At 48.4% G+C, this 16286-nt stretch overlaps 1 protein-coding gene across 4 annotated transcripts in view; it reads right to left on the reverse strand.

Annotated features, from left to right (window-relative positions):
• The window catches only part of ROR2 (receptor tyrosine kinase like orphan receptor 2), a 222838-nt gene that overhangs the window by 38613 nt on the left and 167939 nt on the right, over positions 1 to 16286 (reverse strand). For all 4 annotated transcript variants that reach the window (XR_004350484.1, XR_004350485.1, XM_032635879.1 and 1 more), the window contains exon 2: positions 13659 to 13736. Coding sequence is in view for 2 of the 4 variants with exons in the window: in XM_032635879.1 (XP_032491770.1) it covers positions 13659 to 13736 (78 nt within the window). In the remaining 2 variants the exon portion in view is untranslated. The remainder of the gene's footprint in view (positions 1 to 13658; positions 13737 to 16286) is intronic.

Genomic DNA, 16286 nt, shown 5'->3' on the forward strand with positions numbered 1-16286 from the left:
ACAGGCAGTGTCAAATGTTCATGTTCATTCTTGGGCTCAGGGTTCCCCCACAACATTCTGGTAAATGTAAATGTGGTTTCCTGATGTGTGGATCCAAGTCTGATTTCTCATGGGAAAGCCTTCTGTGTTTCCCACCTCGAACCAGGCTTCAGGCAAGCCCTCTTCTCACCCTCCTGGGCTAATGAATGAAAATTCCCCCCTGTTTCCTTAGGTCTCCTAGGACTTAGCCACGGTGCCTAATCTACAACATCTCTGATCTCTGCCTCATGGGTTGCCTTCTGGCATGATATTGAAACCCAAGGCTTCTGATGTAACTAAGCCTAGCAGAATAGTTTCTACAGCAGGGGTGATATTTCATAGGCCTTATATTAAGGCATAAAAAATGTAAATTCCTTCATTTTTCTAAAACCAAACTTCATTTTTTTCTCAACCCCTTATTTCTCCTGATTGAAGGAAATGTAATACATCCAATTCCAGTGAAATCAGTAACTTTAGCATGTTTAGTTATTTCATGTAATCTCAAAATCAGGATTTTCTACTTCTGGGTATCCTCTCTAGTGAAAGCTATTCCAGCGTCAAAACACTGAAGATTGATGTCTGTAGCTACCCTTTGCCTGCACCATCTTTTGCCAAAGTGTCCTCGTCTTACTGGTGCTCGTTCTACTCTGGAGCCCATGGATGCATCCACATCTGCCCCATGGCCACAAGGTGACACCGCTGAAGAGCTCACCACTGGAAAGCTCATGTCATAACTGCACAACACCTGCAGAGTCCAACTCTTTGTCTCAGTTAAACTTTTTCCCAGGAAAACTGGGCCGTTCTCCATGGCTGTAAACAAAGTGGAACCACCTGGCTGGTTCCTGCCTTGGCGGTCCAGGGCTATCACAATTTTGTTTCCTTCCTATTCCTGGCTCCTGGGCATTTCTCCATCTCTCTTGCAAGTTCATCGAAGCATTTACATCTTTTACGAATATTTTATTGAGCACGTGTATGTAGTTTAAGTCTGAGGGAGGCCAAGTTAGTGTGGTCCACCATTACAACCATCATTATTCTCTGGAGGCCGAAATGAAAGTAGAAAGAAAATTCTATGAAGACTAAACTAAGCACAATATTGCTTTCTCCCTTGGTGTTCAACTGCCAGCCAGTTTTTCACCTCTCAGCTTCACTTCCTTTCCGTGTGAAATATGGCATTTGTACTGGCCATTGCTAAGTTCTCCTCTAGCTCACAAAGCCTTCCTTTAGAGTTGCCCCAAACCTCTCCAGACGCAACTGAACAGGCCAGGAGGAGCTAGACATAGGCGACCGCAAATTCTGCTACCTTGGATCCGGTCAGCCCGCCACAGCGTTAAGAGAGGAGAACAGAAGTTTTCCCTTTTGATTATCCAAGGGGGGGGGTTCCCCTTCCTCACAGCAGGGTCACTTCAACAACTGATGCTAATGCATTCCAACTCCCTGATGCCCAGGCCAGCTCTCTGCTTGCCCCTAAACTCTACACAGTGGAGCTTAGTCCAAGCATGAAAACATACTAAAGGCAGAGGTAACAAAGAACCTGTTTCCAGTGGACACCACTCCTGACCTCACAGTCAGATCAATGATTAACGATTTTTTTTTTTTTACACCAACTGACCGTCCACATATTCACCAACTTGGTCAAATGACTAAGGTGTTTGAGGATCTGCTTGTTTACCAGATCACGCTGACTAGCCTGGGAGGAGATAAGGAAAGCCATGTGTACTAGGGTCATGAGGTCACAGGGCTTTGATTGGTGGGAAATAAAACAACCTGCCTAGAAGGGCAGGTGATGAGGGGACCCTGAGAGCCAGCGCAGAGGACAAAGCTGCTCTTCCCAGAAGGAAGTATTTACAGGCCAATAAATCCGTCGGGGGCAGTGGCAGAGGCTCAGACCTTCCCGCTGAGCTGTCTAGCGGTCTGCACGGAACCAGCAGCAGAAAGAGTTGGAGGAGGGGAGCTTACCGGGGGAGCAACAGGGCCAGAGGAGGGTGTGAGACTAGAAAGGATGGAAATCAGAGAAAATGAGAAAAACAGGGGGAAATGAAATTAAAAGACCTGAGAGATGGAGAAAAGTAAGTAACAGTGTTTGGTGGAGAACAGGGTGCTGTGGGTTGAACTGTGTCCCCCAGTGAGATAGTGGTGCTGGAACCTGTGAATGTGACCTTACCTGGAAATTGAGTCATCGCAGATGTAATCAAACTGAGATGAGGACATATGGGTGGGCCCTAATCCAAAGGCTGGTGTCCTTTAAAGAGGGACATTTGGATACAGACACAGAGAAGATCACGTGAAAACAGAGGCAGATTGGAGTAATGCGGCCCCAAACCCAGGAACTGCACGGACTGCCGGCAATGCCAGAAGCTAAGAGACATGGACAGTTTCTCCCTCAGAGCCTCCAGAAAGCGCTAACCCTGCCAACACCTTCATTTTGGACTTCTGGCCTCCACAACTGTGAGAATAAATTTCTGTTGCTTAAGGAACCTAGTTTGTGGTCCTTTGTTACGACAGCCCTTGGAAAATACTGCAGGGGGCTCGAGGGATTGAGGAATAAAAGCAGAAGAGAGGGAGAAGGAAGGAGACCATTTGACAAACAGGGTGACACCCACATCCTTTCAAAGGGACAGGGGCACAGATACATTCACACACACAGACACACACACACACACACACTTGGAGAGTTCAGGCATAGGAAGACAGACCTAGACCCAGAAAACCAGATGCAGGCACCGGCAGGCTCAGAGAGAGAGAAGCACACACGAAAACCAGGCGGCTGGGAGTACATAGGACTTGGTACATATCAGGGGTGGGTCATAGGGAGAGAACACACACACACACACACACACACACACACACACACACACAGAGACAGACGCACACACCTGAGAAAGACGTTAGACAAGCACACATGAACAAGCTCCCTGCAGTTTGGTGTTCAAACTCAGTGGGCTGAAGAAGAATGACTGCCTCTCTGTCACCTTCAATAGGGACAACAGTGGATGGTCCAGCCAGACAATGGCCACCAGTTGCCGTGACTACATCCCAGCTGATGTGCAGGTCTCCAGCAGCTACCCTGGGAGAGTGAGTGGGGGACATGAGAAGGAGAAGCAGAGAGGAAGGCTTGGAGACAGAGACTGGCCTCATGCTCCTGGAAGCAGGCTGTGTCCCCGCCCTCCCCAGAGTGGGCTCCCGTGCACGTGTACGAGCTCCCGTGCCACCCAATCCGCCCCGGACAACATGACTGTGTACATTTCGAAATCTCTCATCTATGGGTTGAGGCTTTCTCCCAACATGGCTGAGTTTGTCCAGATCCCGGGCAGCCCAATGGGCTCTGCAAATTCACAGCCGGCAGGAGGGTCAGGGGAGCTCAATGAGCAGCCTTCACCTCGAGAGTGGCCAGGGATCAGAGCCTGGAAACCCATGTTACATCTGTCCAGAGGAAGTAGGGCAACATTTTAGGCCCTCTGCTCACTGTCTGGGGGAGCCCCAGGTTTCCATGACCAGCCAGGGCACACTCAGAGGGGAGGTGCCAAGTTTCCAGCCACAGACGTAACGCTAACTGTGTCTGCAAGCAGGGTGCTGTTTTCAAGTTTACCCCGTCAGCCCTGGAGACCCTCACTCTCTAGTAAACTGCAGGAAACACTGACACACACATTCACACACACATCAAGAGTTCCAGAATAAAAGAGAAATGCACCCAACATATATGCTAATCAATCCTTGTGTCCTATGTGAATCGGGAACCAGGCATCCAGTAAACAGACATTAGGCATCGTCTTCATGCCAACATGGTGAACTCTGTTGATGGCTTTTTTTTCTCTGTCCCAGGAAATTTTAGCTCAGCACTGCAGCACAGCGTGTCGCAAATAGCAGGGGGCAGCCTGGTGAGTAAGGCATCGACTCTGGCCCTGTGATTTAGAATGCCCTACAGATCACCTCTCATTGCAACACATCCTCAAGTGGGGAGAGTCAGGAATTCCCCTTCTGGTTTCAGTGGGGATGATGAGTAGTCCTCCTCCTAAGACAGGAGACACAAGCAAGCGAGTCTATTTTTGGAGGTTGCAGGACGAACAAGATGAGTACCACCTGTCCGGGCTCTCAGAAATGATCCACTTCCCACACACATTCCAAAGTACTGATTTTACAAAACCGGAGATGTGTTACGTATGCATTTAAAATACAGCCTTGGAACAAAAGAGCAAATGGTTTCTAGGCCAAATGCACACTTTTGTTAAGTATAATAATAATAAATAGAGTGTCTAATATAGCAAAGAATATAAAACTCCTGTTAAATATCGCTATAACCGGAGTCGTAAGCCTTCAGTCCTAACAGTGACAGTACTTTGGAATACAGAAATTTCAGGCAAACGTTTCAGCTGTAAATCACAGTGTCTTTTGTATTCATTTTTTCCTTCTAGACTCTGGGATCTCTCTCTCCCTGAATACCAAGCACCAATTACATGTTAAGTGCTCAATCTTGGCCCAGTGCATTTGAACTCAAATGCTTTTTACGCTTGTCACTAATTCTCAGATCCTGTTTTGTTTGGTGACAGGCTGGCCGCTGGTCGTTTCCACCTGCCTGCAATTTTACAGATGCGTGGGCATCATAAACGGTAACTGGGTTAAAGAAATAGCTCATACAGTCCATTCGGCTCTTATTATTTTTTTATATATGATTTAAGCCAAATGTGGCCAAGTAGTAATGCTCCCTGAAACTCTTTAAATAAAAAAATGCGTGGAATAATAAATTTGGCATTGCCAGGCCAGTTCCTTCCGTCACTGAGGGTGTGAGAAGGAGGTCGGGGGATCAGAAAGGAAGAGTGGATTGAGTCCTCGTTTGTGCAAGAGCCATAACCCATAAGGAGGTAAAATCACACGACGGGACTAGAGAATTGTGTTGCAAGGGAATAACTGAGGCCCCTGGGTCTCCCTGGGGGCGCCATTCACCAGGCTCCTGTCCCTGAGGGGCTGCTGCGGTCTCGATGCTTAGAAACTGATGGACACACTGAAAATCATAACTGTGATAATGACAAATGGCCTCAGCATCCAGCCACTGCTTTTTGGGTGAGAGCTATACACTAAGCCCTTCCATCCCTCCAATGGCTGTGGGTGAGATGTGGCCGAGAGCAGTGCCCGGACCCCAACAGGATGGTGGAGCGCCACTCAATCCAGGCCTGTCTTCTGGCCAAGCCAAGCACGGACCGCTGCACTCACCATGCTTCACTATTCGGTGCTGCCACTACAGAAAAGGGGCCCAGCTTGTTGTGGTCCTCTGCATCCTTTTTTACTGCCTTTTTTACAAGCGTGCACACATGCTCACAGACACGTGTACACACACACGCACACCCGCTTGACAAGTTAACTTCTGCAATTGGTATTTCTGTGCCCTGGAGAAGCTTCCAAACTCTAACTGAAACTCCCCTCAGCCCTGCACACACACTGATGTGCACACAGTTGTAACACAATCACAAGTGTGTTAACAAAATCAAGAGGCAACCCAATCCCAACTAAGCAGAGGACATTAGAAAGCGTCCTGTTCTAGGCTTGAGAAGTTGCTCGAATACCAAAAAGGAGGTCAAGGAATTCCACCCAAGCCACTGAAGCTGACTTATTGATGTTTGGAACTTACGGCTAGTTGGCAATAAAGTTTCTATGACCGTTCAGCCCATGGTCATTCAGCACCTCGATTAGCAAATGCATCTTCCAACCAAGTGGACCAGGAGTCCAGCGGCTGCTTCTGCCTCCTTTAGGGAAGCTGTGAACACTCGGCTTGAAGAACAGCAGCGGCCAGTGCAGCACTCCTTCCTGGCCCCTGCACACCCCAGCCCATGCCCACAACGAGGCCCCGCTCTGCCTGGAGGAAGAGGTCTGCACATCTAAACACAGCCCCAGAGGACGTTTTCCCGAGGGAATATTAGCGTCCACGGAATTACTGCAGGTTGGATTTTAGGCTGCTACTGTGGCTCGTCCACTTATTTAGCCACACCTTCCTCCTAATTCCCCTCTACTTCCCCTCCATCGTCCTCCAGAGCTGCCAGGGAGATCTTCACAAACAGTAAATCAGGTTACACCACGTCCCAGGCTTTCCAGAATGAAGGGCGTCTCTTACAATGAAATAGAGCTTTCTCCTGCCATCTAAACAGCTGTGCACGCTCTCCTAGGGCTGCCCAACAGAACTTTCTTTGATAATGGAATGCTCTAGATCTGTACTGCCCATATCATGGTGGCTTCTAGCCACAGGTGGCCCCTGAACACTTGAAATATAGCTAGTAAGACCAAGGAACTGGAGTCAATTTGATTTAATTTTAATTGACTTAAATTTAAAGACCCACACATGGCTGATGGCCATGGTACCGGACCCAAAAACCTCTCCAACCTCAGCTCCCCCAGCCCATAAGCCCCCACCTTCTCCCAGCTGCCCCAGGACACCGAGTCGTCTTGGCCTCAAGGTCTTTTCACAGGCTTCTGCCCCGGCCCCAGACACACCCTCCTCCCACCTTCTTTTAGCGAATGTCAGATGTTCAGACCTCAGCACAACATCCTTTCCGTAAACCAAGACATCCTTTCCTTTCCTTCCAGCTCACCACACCCTCATTTCTTCCTTCAGACTACTCGTCACAACTCCTAGTTTTATAACTTAACAGTTTTCCCTTACGATGCCAATTCCCCAGTCCAGTAAACTCTGAGAGGCAGAGACACACTTGTTTTGATCACCAGTTGTGCCCAGCCTCACACAGTGCCTGGTACGGAGCAGTCAGAAATCTGTGTGGGCTGTCTCGACTTCGGGCTCAGTCACACTTGTGAGAAGTGATTTCAGAATCTAACCATCAAAAAGTATCTTTCTTCCTAAGAAACCTCTCCTGAGGCCCAGCATTGTACACAAGCTTCCAGAGACCAAGTCTTGTCTGCCTGGGGAACATATCCTTGTCCCAGTAGAGGCTCTCCCCTAACAAGCAAGGTCACAGCGACCAAAGTAGGACTGCGAGGCGGTCGACTGAGGAAACTAACTTGTGTATTTACTGCATAACATACTAAAGATGAAAATCCTTGTCAAGGAGCCTCCAGACACCAGGTGCTACGAACAGCATGTAGAGCCACGCACTCTTTTTTTTTTTTAATTGGAGTATAGTTGATTTACAGTGTTGTGTTAGTTCAGGTGTACAGCAAAGTAAATCAGTTATACATATACATATATCTGTAGGGCGCGGCCGGATAGCCATTACGCATGCACTAAGTATGCCGCTAGGGCGTATGCACCTAATATGCTAATCAGGTTTTGAAGCAGTGGCCTATCCAAAGTCCGGCTTGCGAAATGCGATAACCATACGGACGAATCAGGGACTTACACGAGTCCTTAAGCCCTTATATAAGCAGACAGGCTCGAGCGTACGGGGTCTTCCTTCCATCCGCCCGAAACCAAGCTGTACTCCAATAAAGTGTGATGCGAGAAGAATCTAGCGTGTGGTGATTCGTCATTCTGCTGGTCAGAAGCGGCTCGCCGCAAGTGGTGCCGAAACCCGGGAACCTGCGCGCCCCGCATGGAGGACCGATTCAGAACTCGACACACGGAGTGAACCGCCGTTAAGTAGTCCAGTTTAGGTATGTTTTTGCTGCAATAGAGCCCGAGATTTTTATTTTCGCTTTCGTTCTCTTCGTAGCTGTCGCACTTTTTGTCTGCATGTGGCTACGGTGCCATCAGCCCGACCGAGTGTGTCTCCCCTGGCCATTAGATAGGTCAGAGATCTTCCCGCTTTAGCAAGTTGTTCATATATGAGAGTGAACTATGGGGAATAGTTCATCCGCGGAACCAACCGTTGGATTCCATGAGCCCATCCAAGCCCTTCTGAACGATCGAGGACTTAAGATTTCACATAAAACTATTAGTAAACTGTTGCAGGATATTGATGGTGCCGCCCCATGGTTTGCGGTGTCTGGAAGCCTGACTGTTCCATCTTGGGAAAAACTGGGGAAGGACTTGGCTGATCGTCACAAAATGGGGGAGCTCTCTCGAGGCACGTTTCCGTTATGGAGAATGATACATTCGTGCTTAAGAGAAGGGAAATGCGAAGATATTGTACAGATGGGCCGTAAAGCTCTTAGCATACATCAAGATAGTGCGTCAGAAAGTGAAAATATAGGGACTACGGTAGATAGGCCTAAGAATCCTAGGAAAAAGAGAGAAAAACAAATAGAAAAATCGGATGCAACGCCAGGATTGTATCCACTTTTAGATGAATTTAAAGCGCTTTATTTGTCTCAAGATGAGTTGAATCCCAAGGAGGAGGCGGATCTGGAAGAAGCAGCTGCCGAATATGAAAGAGGACGATATGGCAGTTCCCCATGTGCTCGTCCGCCATTTTGTGCCTCTGCGGGTGCTCGTCCGCCATTTTGTGCTTCTGCTAAATCAAAAGCTTTAACATGTACTCAGACTTCCGCTTTTATTGCTAGCGCCCCCCCTGGCGCTGCGGTTCGGGAACCGCCAAAGTGTACATTCATACCCAGAGAAGTCTGGTCTCAGGTACCCACAGCTTTTCCGGTGTTTGAAGACCCAGCCACGCGTCAAAGATATTATGAGATGGTGGATTATAAAATACTTAAGGATCTTGCAGAGGCTGCCAGGGGATATTTAAGCAGAAGTTGAATATCCTGCAGCTGAATGCAACCAGAGTGGATCCAGTGACTCTTGGAGAATTTACCGCATGGCTAGCTAGAGCATTTTCCTTTTTTAAGGAATGGGTGGGTGTGGGACTGTTCGCAGCCTGCTGTTTGTTTGGGATAGTGTTGTGTCTCTGGTTGGTCTGTCGTATTCGCATTCGAACCCGGCGAGATAGGATAATGCTCACTCAGGCGCTTGTGGCCATCAGTGAAGGCGAGTCCCCCGCAGCCTGGCTCTCCACCCTAAAAAACATATGATCGCCCTTGCACAGAGGGGCCTTGCCGCCATTGCACCTCTATAGGGGATCGGCCCTAGGGGCTGCCTCAGCACGGAGAGGTCTCGTTACCATTGCACCTCCATGAGGAGCCCATGCCACGTGAAGACAGCCCTTGCACCCTGCAGTTCGATTGCGAGCATTGCACGCAGGAGGGTGTCTGCGAATGCAAGCGGAAACTACCGGTACACCGTGTACATACCCCGGTATGAGCACTGGTACAGGTCAATGTCCGCTGCAATGGTCGAAAAGAAAAAAGGGGGAGATGTAGGGCGCGGCCGGATAGCCATTACACATGCACTAAGTATGCCGCTAGGGCGTATGCACCTAATATGCTAATCAGGTTTTGAAGCAGTGGCCTATCCAAAGTCCGGCTTGCGAAATGCGATAACCATACGGACGAATCAGGGACTTACACGAGTCCTTAAGCCCTTATATAAGCAGACAGGCTCGAGCGTACGGGGTCTTCCTTCCATCCGCCCGAAACCAAGCTGTACTCCAATAAAGTGTGATGCGAGAAGAATCTAGCGTGTGGTGATTCGTCATTCTGCTGGTCAGAAGCGGCTCGCCGCAAGTGGTGCCGAAACCCGGGAACCTGCGCGCCCCGCATGGAGGACCGATTCAGAACTCGACACACGGAGTGAACCGCCGTTAAGTAGTCCAGTTTAGGTATGTTTTTGCTGCAATAGAGCCCGAGATTTTTATTTTCGCTTTCGTTCTCTTCGTAGCTGTCGCACTTTTTGTCTGCATGTGGCTACGGTGCCATCAGCCCGACCGAGTGTGTCTCCCCTGGCCATTAGATAGGTCAGAGATCTTCCCGCTTTAGCAAGTTGTTCATATATGAGAGTGAACTATGGGGAATAGTTCATCCGCGGAACCAACCGTTGGATTCCATGAGCCCATCCAAGCCCTTCTGAACGATCGAGGACTTAAGATTTCACATAAAACTATTAGTAAACTGTTGCAGGATATTGATGGTGCCGCCCCATGGTTTGCGGTGTCTGGAAGCCTGACTGTTCCATCTTGGGAAAAACTGGGGAAGGACTTGGCTGATCGTCACAAAATGGGGGAGCTCTCTCGAGGCACGTTTCCGTTATGGAGAATGATACATTCGTGCTTAAGAGAAGGGAAATGCGAAGATATTGTACAGATGGGCCGTAAAGCTCTTAGCATACATCAAGATAGTGCGTCAGAAAGTGAAAATATAGGGACTACGGTAGATAGGCCTAAGAATCCTAGGAAAAAGAGAGAAAAACAAATAGAAAAATCGGATGCAACGCCAGGATTGTATCCACTTTTAGATGAATTTAAAGCGCTTTATTTGTCTCAAGATGAGTTGAATCCCAAGGAGGAGGCGGATCTGGAAGAAGCAGCTGCCGAATATGAAAGAGGACGATATGGCAGTTCCCCATGTGCTCGTCCGCCATTTTGTGCCTCTGCGGGTGCTCGTCCGCCATTTTGTGCTTCTGCTAAATCAAAAGCTTTAACATGTACTCAGACTTCCGCTTTTATTGCTAGCGCCCCCCCTGGCGCTGCGGTTCGGGAACCGCCAAAGTGTACATTCATACCCAGAGAAGTCTGGTCTCAGGTACCCACAGCTTTTCCGGTGTTTGAAGACCCAGCCACGCGTCAAAGATATTATGAGATGGTGGATTATAAAATACTTAAGGATCTTGCAGAGGCTGCCAGGGGATATTTAAGCAGAAGTTGAATATCCTGCAGCTGAATGCAACCAGAGTGGATCCAGTGACTCTTGGAGAATTTACCGCATGGCTAGCTAGAGCATTTTCCTTTTTTAAGGAATGGGTGGGTGTGGGACTGTTCGCAGCCTGCTGTTTGTTTGGGATAGTGTTGTGTCTCTGGTTGGTCTGTCGTATTCGCATTCGAACCCGGCGAGATAGGATAATGCTCACTCAGGCGCTTGTGGCCATCAGTGAAGGCGAGTCCCCCGCAGCCTGGCTCTCCACCCTAAAAAACATATGATCGCCCTTGCACAGAGGGGCCTTGCCGCCATTGCACCTCTATAGGGGATCGGCCCTAGGGGCTGCCTCAGCACGGAGAGGTCTCGTTACCATTGCACCTCCATGAGGAGCCCATGCCACGTGAAGACAGCCCTTGCACCCTGCAGTTCGATTGCGAGCATTGCACGCAGGAGGGTGTCTGCGAATGCAAGCGGAAACTACCGGTACACCGTGTACATACCCCGGTATGAGCACTGGTACAGGTCAATGTCCGCTGCAATGGTCGAAAAGAAAAAAGGGGGAGATGTAGGGCGCGGCCGGATAGCCATTACACATGCACTAAGTATGCCGCTAGGGCGTATGCACCTAATATGCTAATCAGGTTTTGAAGCAGTGGCCTATCCAAAGTCCGGCTTGCGAAATGCGATAACCATACGGACGAATCAGGGACTTACACGAGTCCTTAAGCCCTTATATAAGCAGACAGGCTCGAGCGTACGGGGTCTTCCTTCCATCCGCCCGAAACCAAGCTGTACTCCAATAAAGTGTGATGCGAGAAGAATCTAGCGTGTGGTGATTCGTCATTCTGCTGGTCAGAAGCGGCTCGCCGCATATATCCACTCATTTTTAGATTCTAGTCCCATGTAGCTCATTACAGAGTATTGAGTAGAGTTCCCTGTGCTATAAAATGGGTCCTTATTAGTTACCTATTTTATATATAGTAGTGTGTATATGTCAATCCCAATCTCCCAATTTATCCCTCCCACCCCCTTTCCCCCCTGGTAACCATAAATTTGTTTTCTACATCTGTGACTCTATTTCTGTTGATTTAAACGACTGTTTCGAGGCCAGAAGGGAGCAGCTCCCTGTGTGACCCCAGGAGGCCCTTTCAGGACACAGAGGGACATCTGGTCAACTCGGCTGAGACTGGTGGACTTGAGTCATTGCTGCTCAATCCCCGGGAGACCCAGCCTTGGACACGTGGAGGTGAACACATTCCTGAGGGAACACAGGGACCTTCAATGTGCAAGGGGCTGAGAAACTAATATGGATTTCTGGGTTCTGAATAATGCTTAAAAAAAGAAATTAAACAGAAATGAAGTGGTTGTTTTAATCGTTAATTGTTATACACTGAACTGTGTCCCCCCATATTCACATGTTGAAGCCCTAACCCCATGTGTGTGACAGTATTTGAAGGAGAGGCCATTGGGAGTAATTAGGGTTAAAATGAGGTCATGAGGGTGGGGCCCCCAGGAAGGGATCCGAATCTTTATAAGACAGGAAGAAACCAGAGCCCGCTCTCTCTCCCTGTGAGGACACAGCAAGATTGCACTGCCTACAAACCAGGAAGAGTGCCCTCACTAGGACCTGGCCATGCCAGCACCTTGATCTCGGACTTCCAGCCTCCGGGACTGTGAGGAATAAATATCTATTGATTAAGCCATCCAGTCTGTGGTGTTTTGTTGCGGCAGCTCAAGCTGACTGAGGCAATAATCTAAGGCAATATGGTGACAGCGGATGCAGCAGGAAAATCGTCACTTCCTCAAGTGACTGGGCTGCATCACAGGAAATGGGGTCTATCGACTCTACAAATCTAAGACGCCAACAAAGAGTGCCAAGTGAACAGTAACCCTTACAGTGACCTCTGGGAAAGCCCGGAGCAACAAGACAAAGAACATGGTCTTCGGTGATCCTTTGCAGGAGGGCCACCTGCCCGCCTGAGGTGCCCCTTAGTCTGGACAATTACACCTCGACAATAAGCCCAGAAGACGGCCACTTGTCCTCAGGAGACTTTGTGGCCAAGCCAGGAGTCCAGCTCTTAAGGCTCCACTCAGGCCCCACGAAACATCCCCAAAGCCCCTTCCTCCCTCCAGTGGCAATCTGTCTACCCCTGCCCTCTATCTCCCACCCACCCACAGGCTTCTGACTAGCTCCAACCAGCCCTCAGCACCCTCACAACTGCATCAAGAGACACAGATGTAGAGGGAGGCAGGCCACTGCACGGATACTAAGCAGGACCCTGTGGGGTTCCTGGGCACAAAAGCCTGTGCCCCCCATTTCTTGATTACAGGAAATAGGCTTCATTCAGCCTCCATGACCTTCCCTGAGTTCCAATGGGCAGTTCCAACAGTTGCTAATCAGGGAAGGGAGAGGATGTGGAGACAAGGGAGGAACAGTCAAGAAACAATAGTGCAGCCTTGGGTCAGGGTCCTGGTTCCCCCTCAAGGGATACACATAACAATATCTTTGAGCTGTTTTGCAGAAACTGAAACCCCCACCTGGTGGGAGAAGTGAAAGGTACGCTGCTCACAAGCATGTAGACCCCAGACCAGTTAGAACCAGAAGGCTGATGATGCTGACTCCCACTTACCTCACCACCAACCAGTCAGAAGAATGTCCACAAGCTGATCATGCCGTCTTTGAGCCATTACTATAAAACTCCTCACTACCCCCTGCAGGTTGGGACACACAGTTTTGAGGGCATTAGCCTGCTGTGACCCCCTCTGCCTGGCAAAGCAATAAATGTATTCTTTCCTACTTCACCCAAAACTCTGTCTCCGAGATTTGATTCAGTGTTGGGATACAGAGGCCGGATTCGACTTCACACCCACCCATGGGGCAGCACTGGGCCACAGGGGACCCTGACCATCCATCTCATCAGGCCAAGCCTTGAGTAGAATGGCACTGTGAGCCCCTCTACATGGTACCGTGAAAACACTTTCGAACACTTGCATTCAAAGAGCACTTCACAATTTACCTTTTAGAGTTGGAATAGGGCTGTCGTGTCCATCCAGTTGTCCCAAAGGGTCATTCGGGTCGGGAACCTCTGCTTGCCCTGTGCAAAAAGAGCACAGCACACACATTACTGAGGTTTCCCTTCAGGACCTTTACTCTGCTTCTCATGCAGAGATAATAATGTTTCAGCAAAACTCCCCACTGTATAGAAAACCTAGAGGGATAAGGCGTTATGGTAGCTTCCAGAGGGCTTTTCTAGCATCAGATTTGATACAACAGCAAAAGTGATTCTTGCTTTATCCCAAGAACAGCAAAATGCAAATGCTTTGCGGCACATACGGAGGAAGCAAACATGTGGCTGAAGTTTCATTAAGGGAAAGACAGAGAGATTAAAACACGGGATGGCAAAATTAAACACTCTGGAGCCAGAGTCAGCAGGTGGCCCTCCAAATAGAGGCCCCTGGTAATTCTGAATAAATTCAGAATTGGAGGGTTTCTTCAGCAGCTCATTCCCCTCCCGGCCCCCAGACCCACCGGCAGCCAGCAGCCAAGGACTGATCTACCCGTAACTGTAAGGACAGAAGTTTCTGATCCTTATGGCAATTGCAACCCCACACCTCAGAGGCTGTGTCAGAGGGAGCAGCCACCCCCAAAATCATAAACACCAATGGCAAGAACAGATCTGGTCTGTTCAAGTGGGAATACAACACAGAGTCATGGGTCCCCTGTCCTGGAATGCCGGGGAAGGGTGGGCAGGTGTGACTGATGACCTAGAAACTGTTTGGGGCCTCATAGAGACCCTTCTCAATATCCCAACGCAGTTTACTTTCAAGACTTTCACCCCATACCTTGGCCTTGACTGGGTCGCACTGGTTGGAGGTGGGGGTAGAAATGGCGAAGTCAAGGGTGACTCTTACAACACATCTGGATGAATCTGGGTTTATAGCATCAAAGCCTATCAAAGAGTGGGACACACATACGATGGAAAATGATGCAGCTTAGAAAGAAGGAAATCCTGACACGTGTTACAACATGGATGAAACTTGAAGACATTATGCCGAGTGAAATAGCCTGACACAGAAAAACAAATACTATATGATTAATGAGATACCTAGAGTACTGAAATTCAAAGAAAGTAGAATAGTGGGTAACAGGGATTGTGGGGAGGCAGAATGGGCAGTTAGTGTTTGTTTAACAGGGACAGAGTTCCATTTTGGGAAGATGAGAAAGTTCTGAAGCTGGATAATGGTGATGGTTTTACAACAATGCGAATGTACTTGATGCCACTGAATTGTGCATTGAAAATGGTTAAGATGGTAAATTTTATATGTATTTACCACATTTAAAAAAAATTATTAAAGGCAGTTTATAATTCAATATTGGGTCATCCCACTTGCCTCTCAAATGAGAGACGAGAACTAACAAAGCCCCCAGACACTTCAGATCCCGCTTAAGATGAGGCCTTGCTCAGAAAAACTGGTGTCTAAAAGTGCAGTACAAGTGATTTTCAGGCAGAACCAGGTACGCAAGATTCTTCAAATTATTTAGCTAAACAAACACTGGCCGGTTTACACTTAAGGGTACCCGTGTGTCTAAGCCGATCCTCTCTACCCGCTTGTTCCTAAGTCACGGGACACTCGAGGCGACGCATCAGCTTGCAATGCCCTTAGAATTCAGGCCCAGTTCCCAAGCAACCAACAGGAGACATTATTTCTGAATGGGCCCATGGCTTTTCACATTCAATTATGGTAGAGTCCTTTCTATCACTCCCAGTCCAAACTTACCCACCCGTCAGAAGCCATGCACCCGTACCATCTTTCATAAAATGTCCTTGATCAACCATTCAGAAGTAACACCTTTTAAAACTATGCCCCAAGAGACTTCCCTGGTGGCACAGTGGGTAAGAATCCACCTTCCAATGCAGGGTACTCGGGTTTGATCCCTGGTCAGGGAACTAAGATCCCACATGCCCGGGGTAACTAAGCCCATGGGCTCTAGAGCCCACATGCCACAACTAGAGAGAAGCCTGAGCACTGCAACGAAGAGCCCGCGCGCCACAGTGGAGGATCCCGCATGCCTCAACTAAGACCCGACGCAGCCAAATAAATTAATAAATATTAAAAACAAAACAAGCCAAAACAAACTGTACACCTCTCCGGTGGCAACCACATCATTTCTCTGAATTAATAGTTGCATATGTTTTAATTTTCCTCAGTGGATTGTAAACAGCTGGAGGACATCAGAGGCTGTGTCTCTATTGAGGGCTAATGGTCCTAGCACTAAAACCTAGACAGAATCTGGGGCTGCTACAGGACAGGGACAAACATGAGCTATGTAAGCCAATCAACACGGTTCAGTTGAGGTTTGAAATTTTAAATTGGCATGTTACACATACAATCACTCAGCACTGTTTAAATGTAGAGAGACCACAGGAAATCAAACACACTTGTACTATATACACATATCTGAAAGAGGCATAAAAATTATTAACTGCTTAGAAATTGACAAATGGTGTGAAACAGTCAAATAAATATACACTCTGAAGAAAAATAAGCGCCATTAGCCCAATTCCACTGGGCACGAGGCTCCTGGCTCTTCCAAGGCAGCTTTTAGTTTGGAAGCATAAGTATTTTCATGAGCATCCAAGCCG

Source organism: Phocoena sinus, chromosome 6 (genome assembly GCF_008692025.1).
Source record: "Phocoena sinus isolate mPhoSin1 chromosome 6, mPhoSin1.pri, whole genome shotgun sequence".
In the NCBI taxonomy this organism is placed as follows: Eukaryota; Metazoa; Chordata; class Mammalia; order Artiodactyla; family Phocoenidae; genus Phocoena; species Phocoena sinus.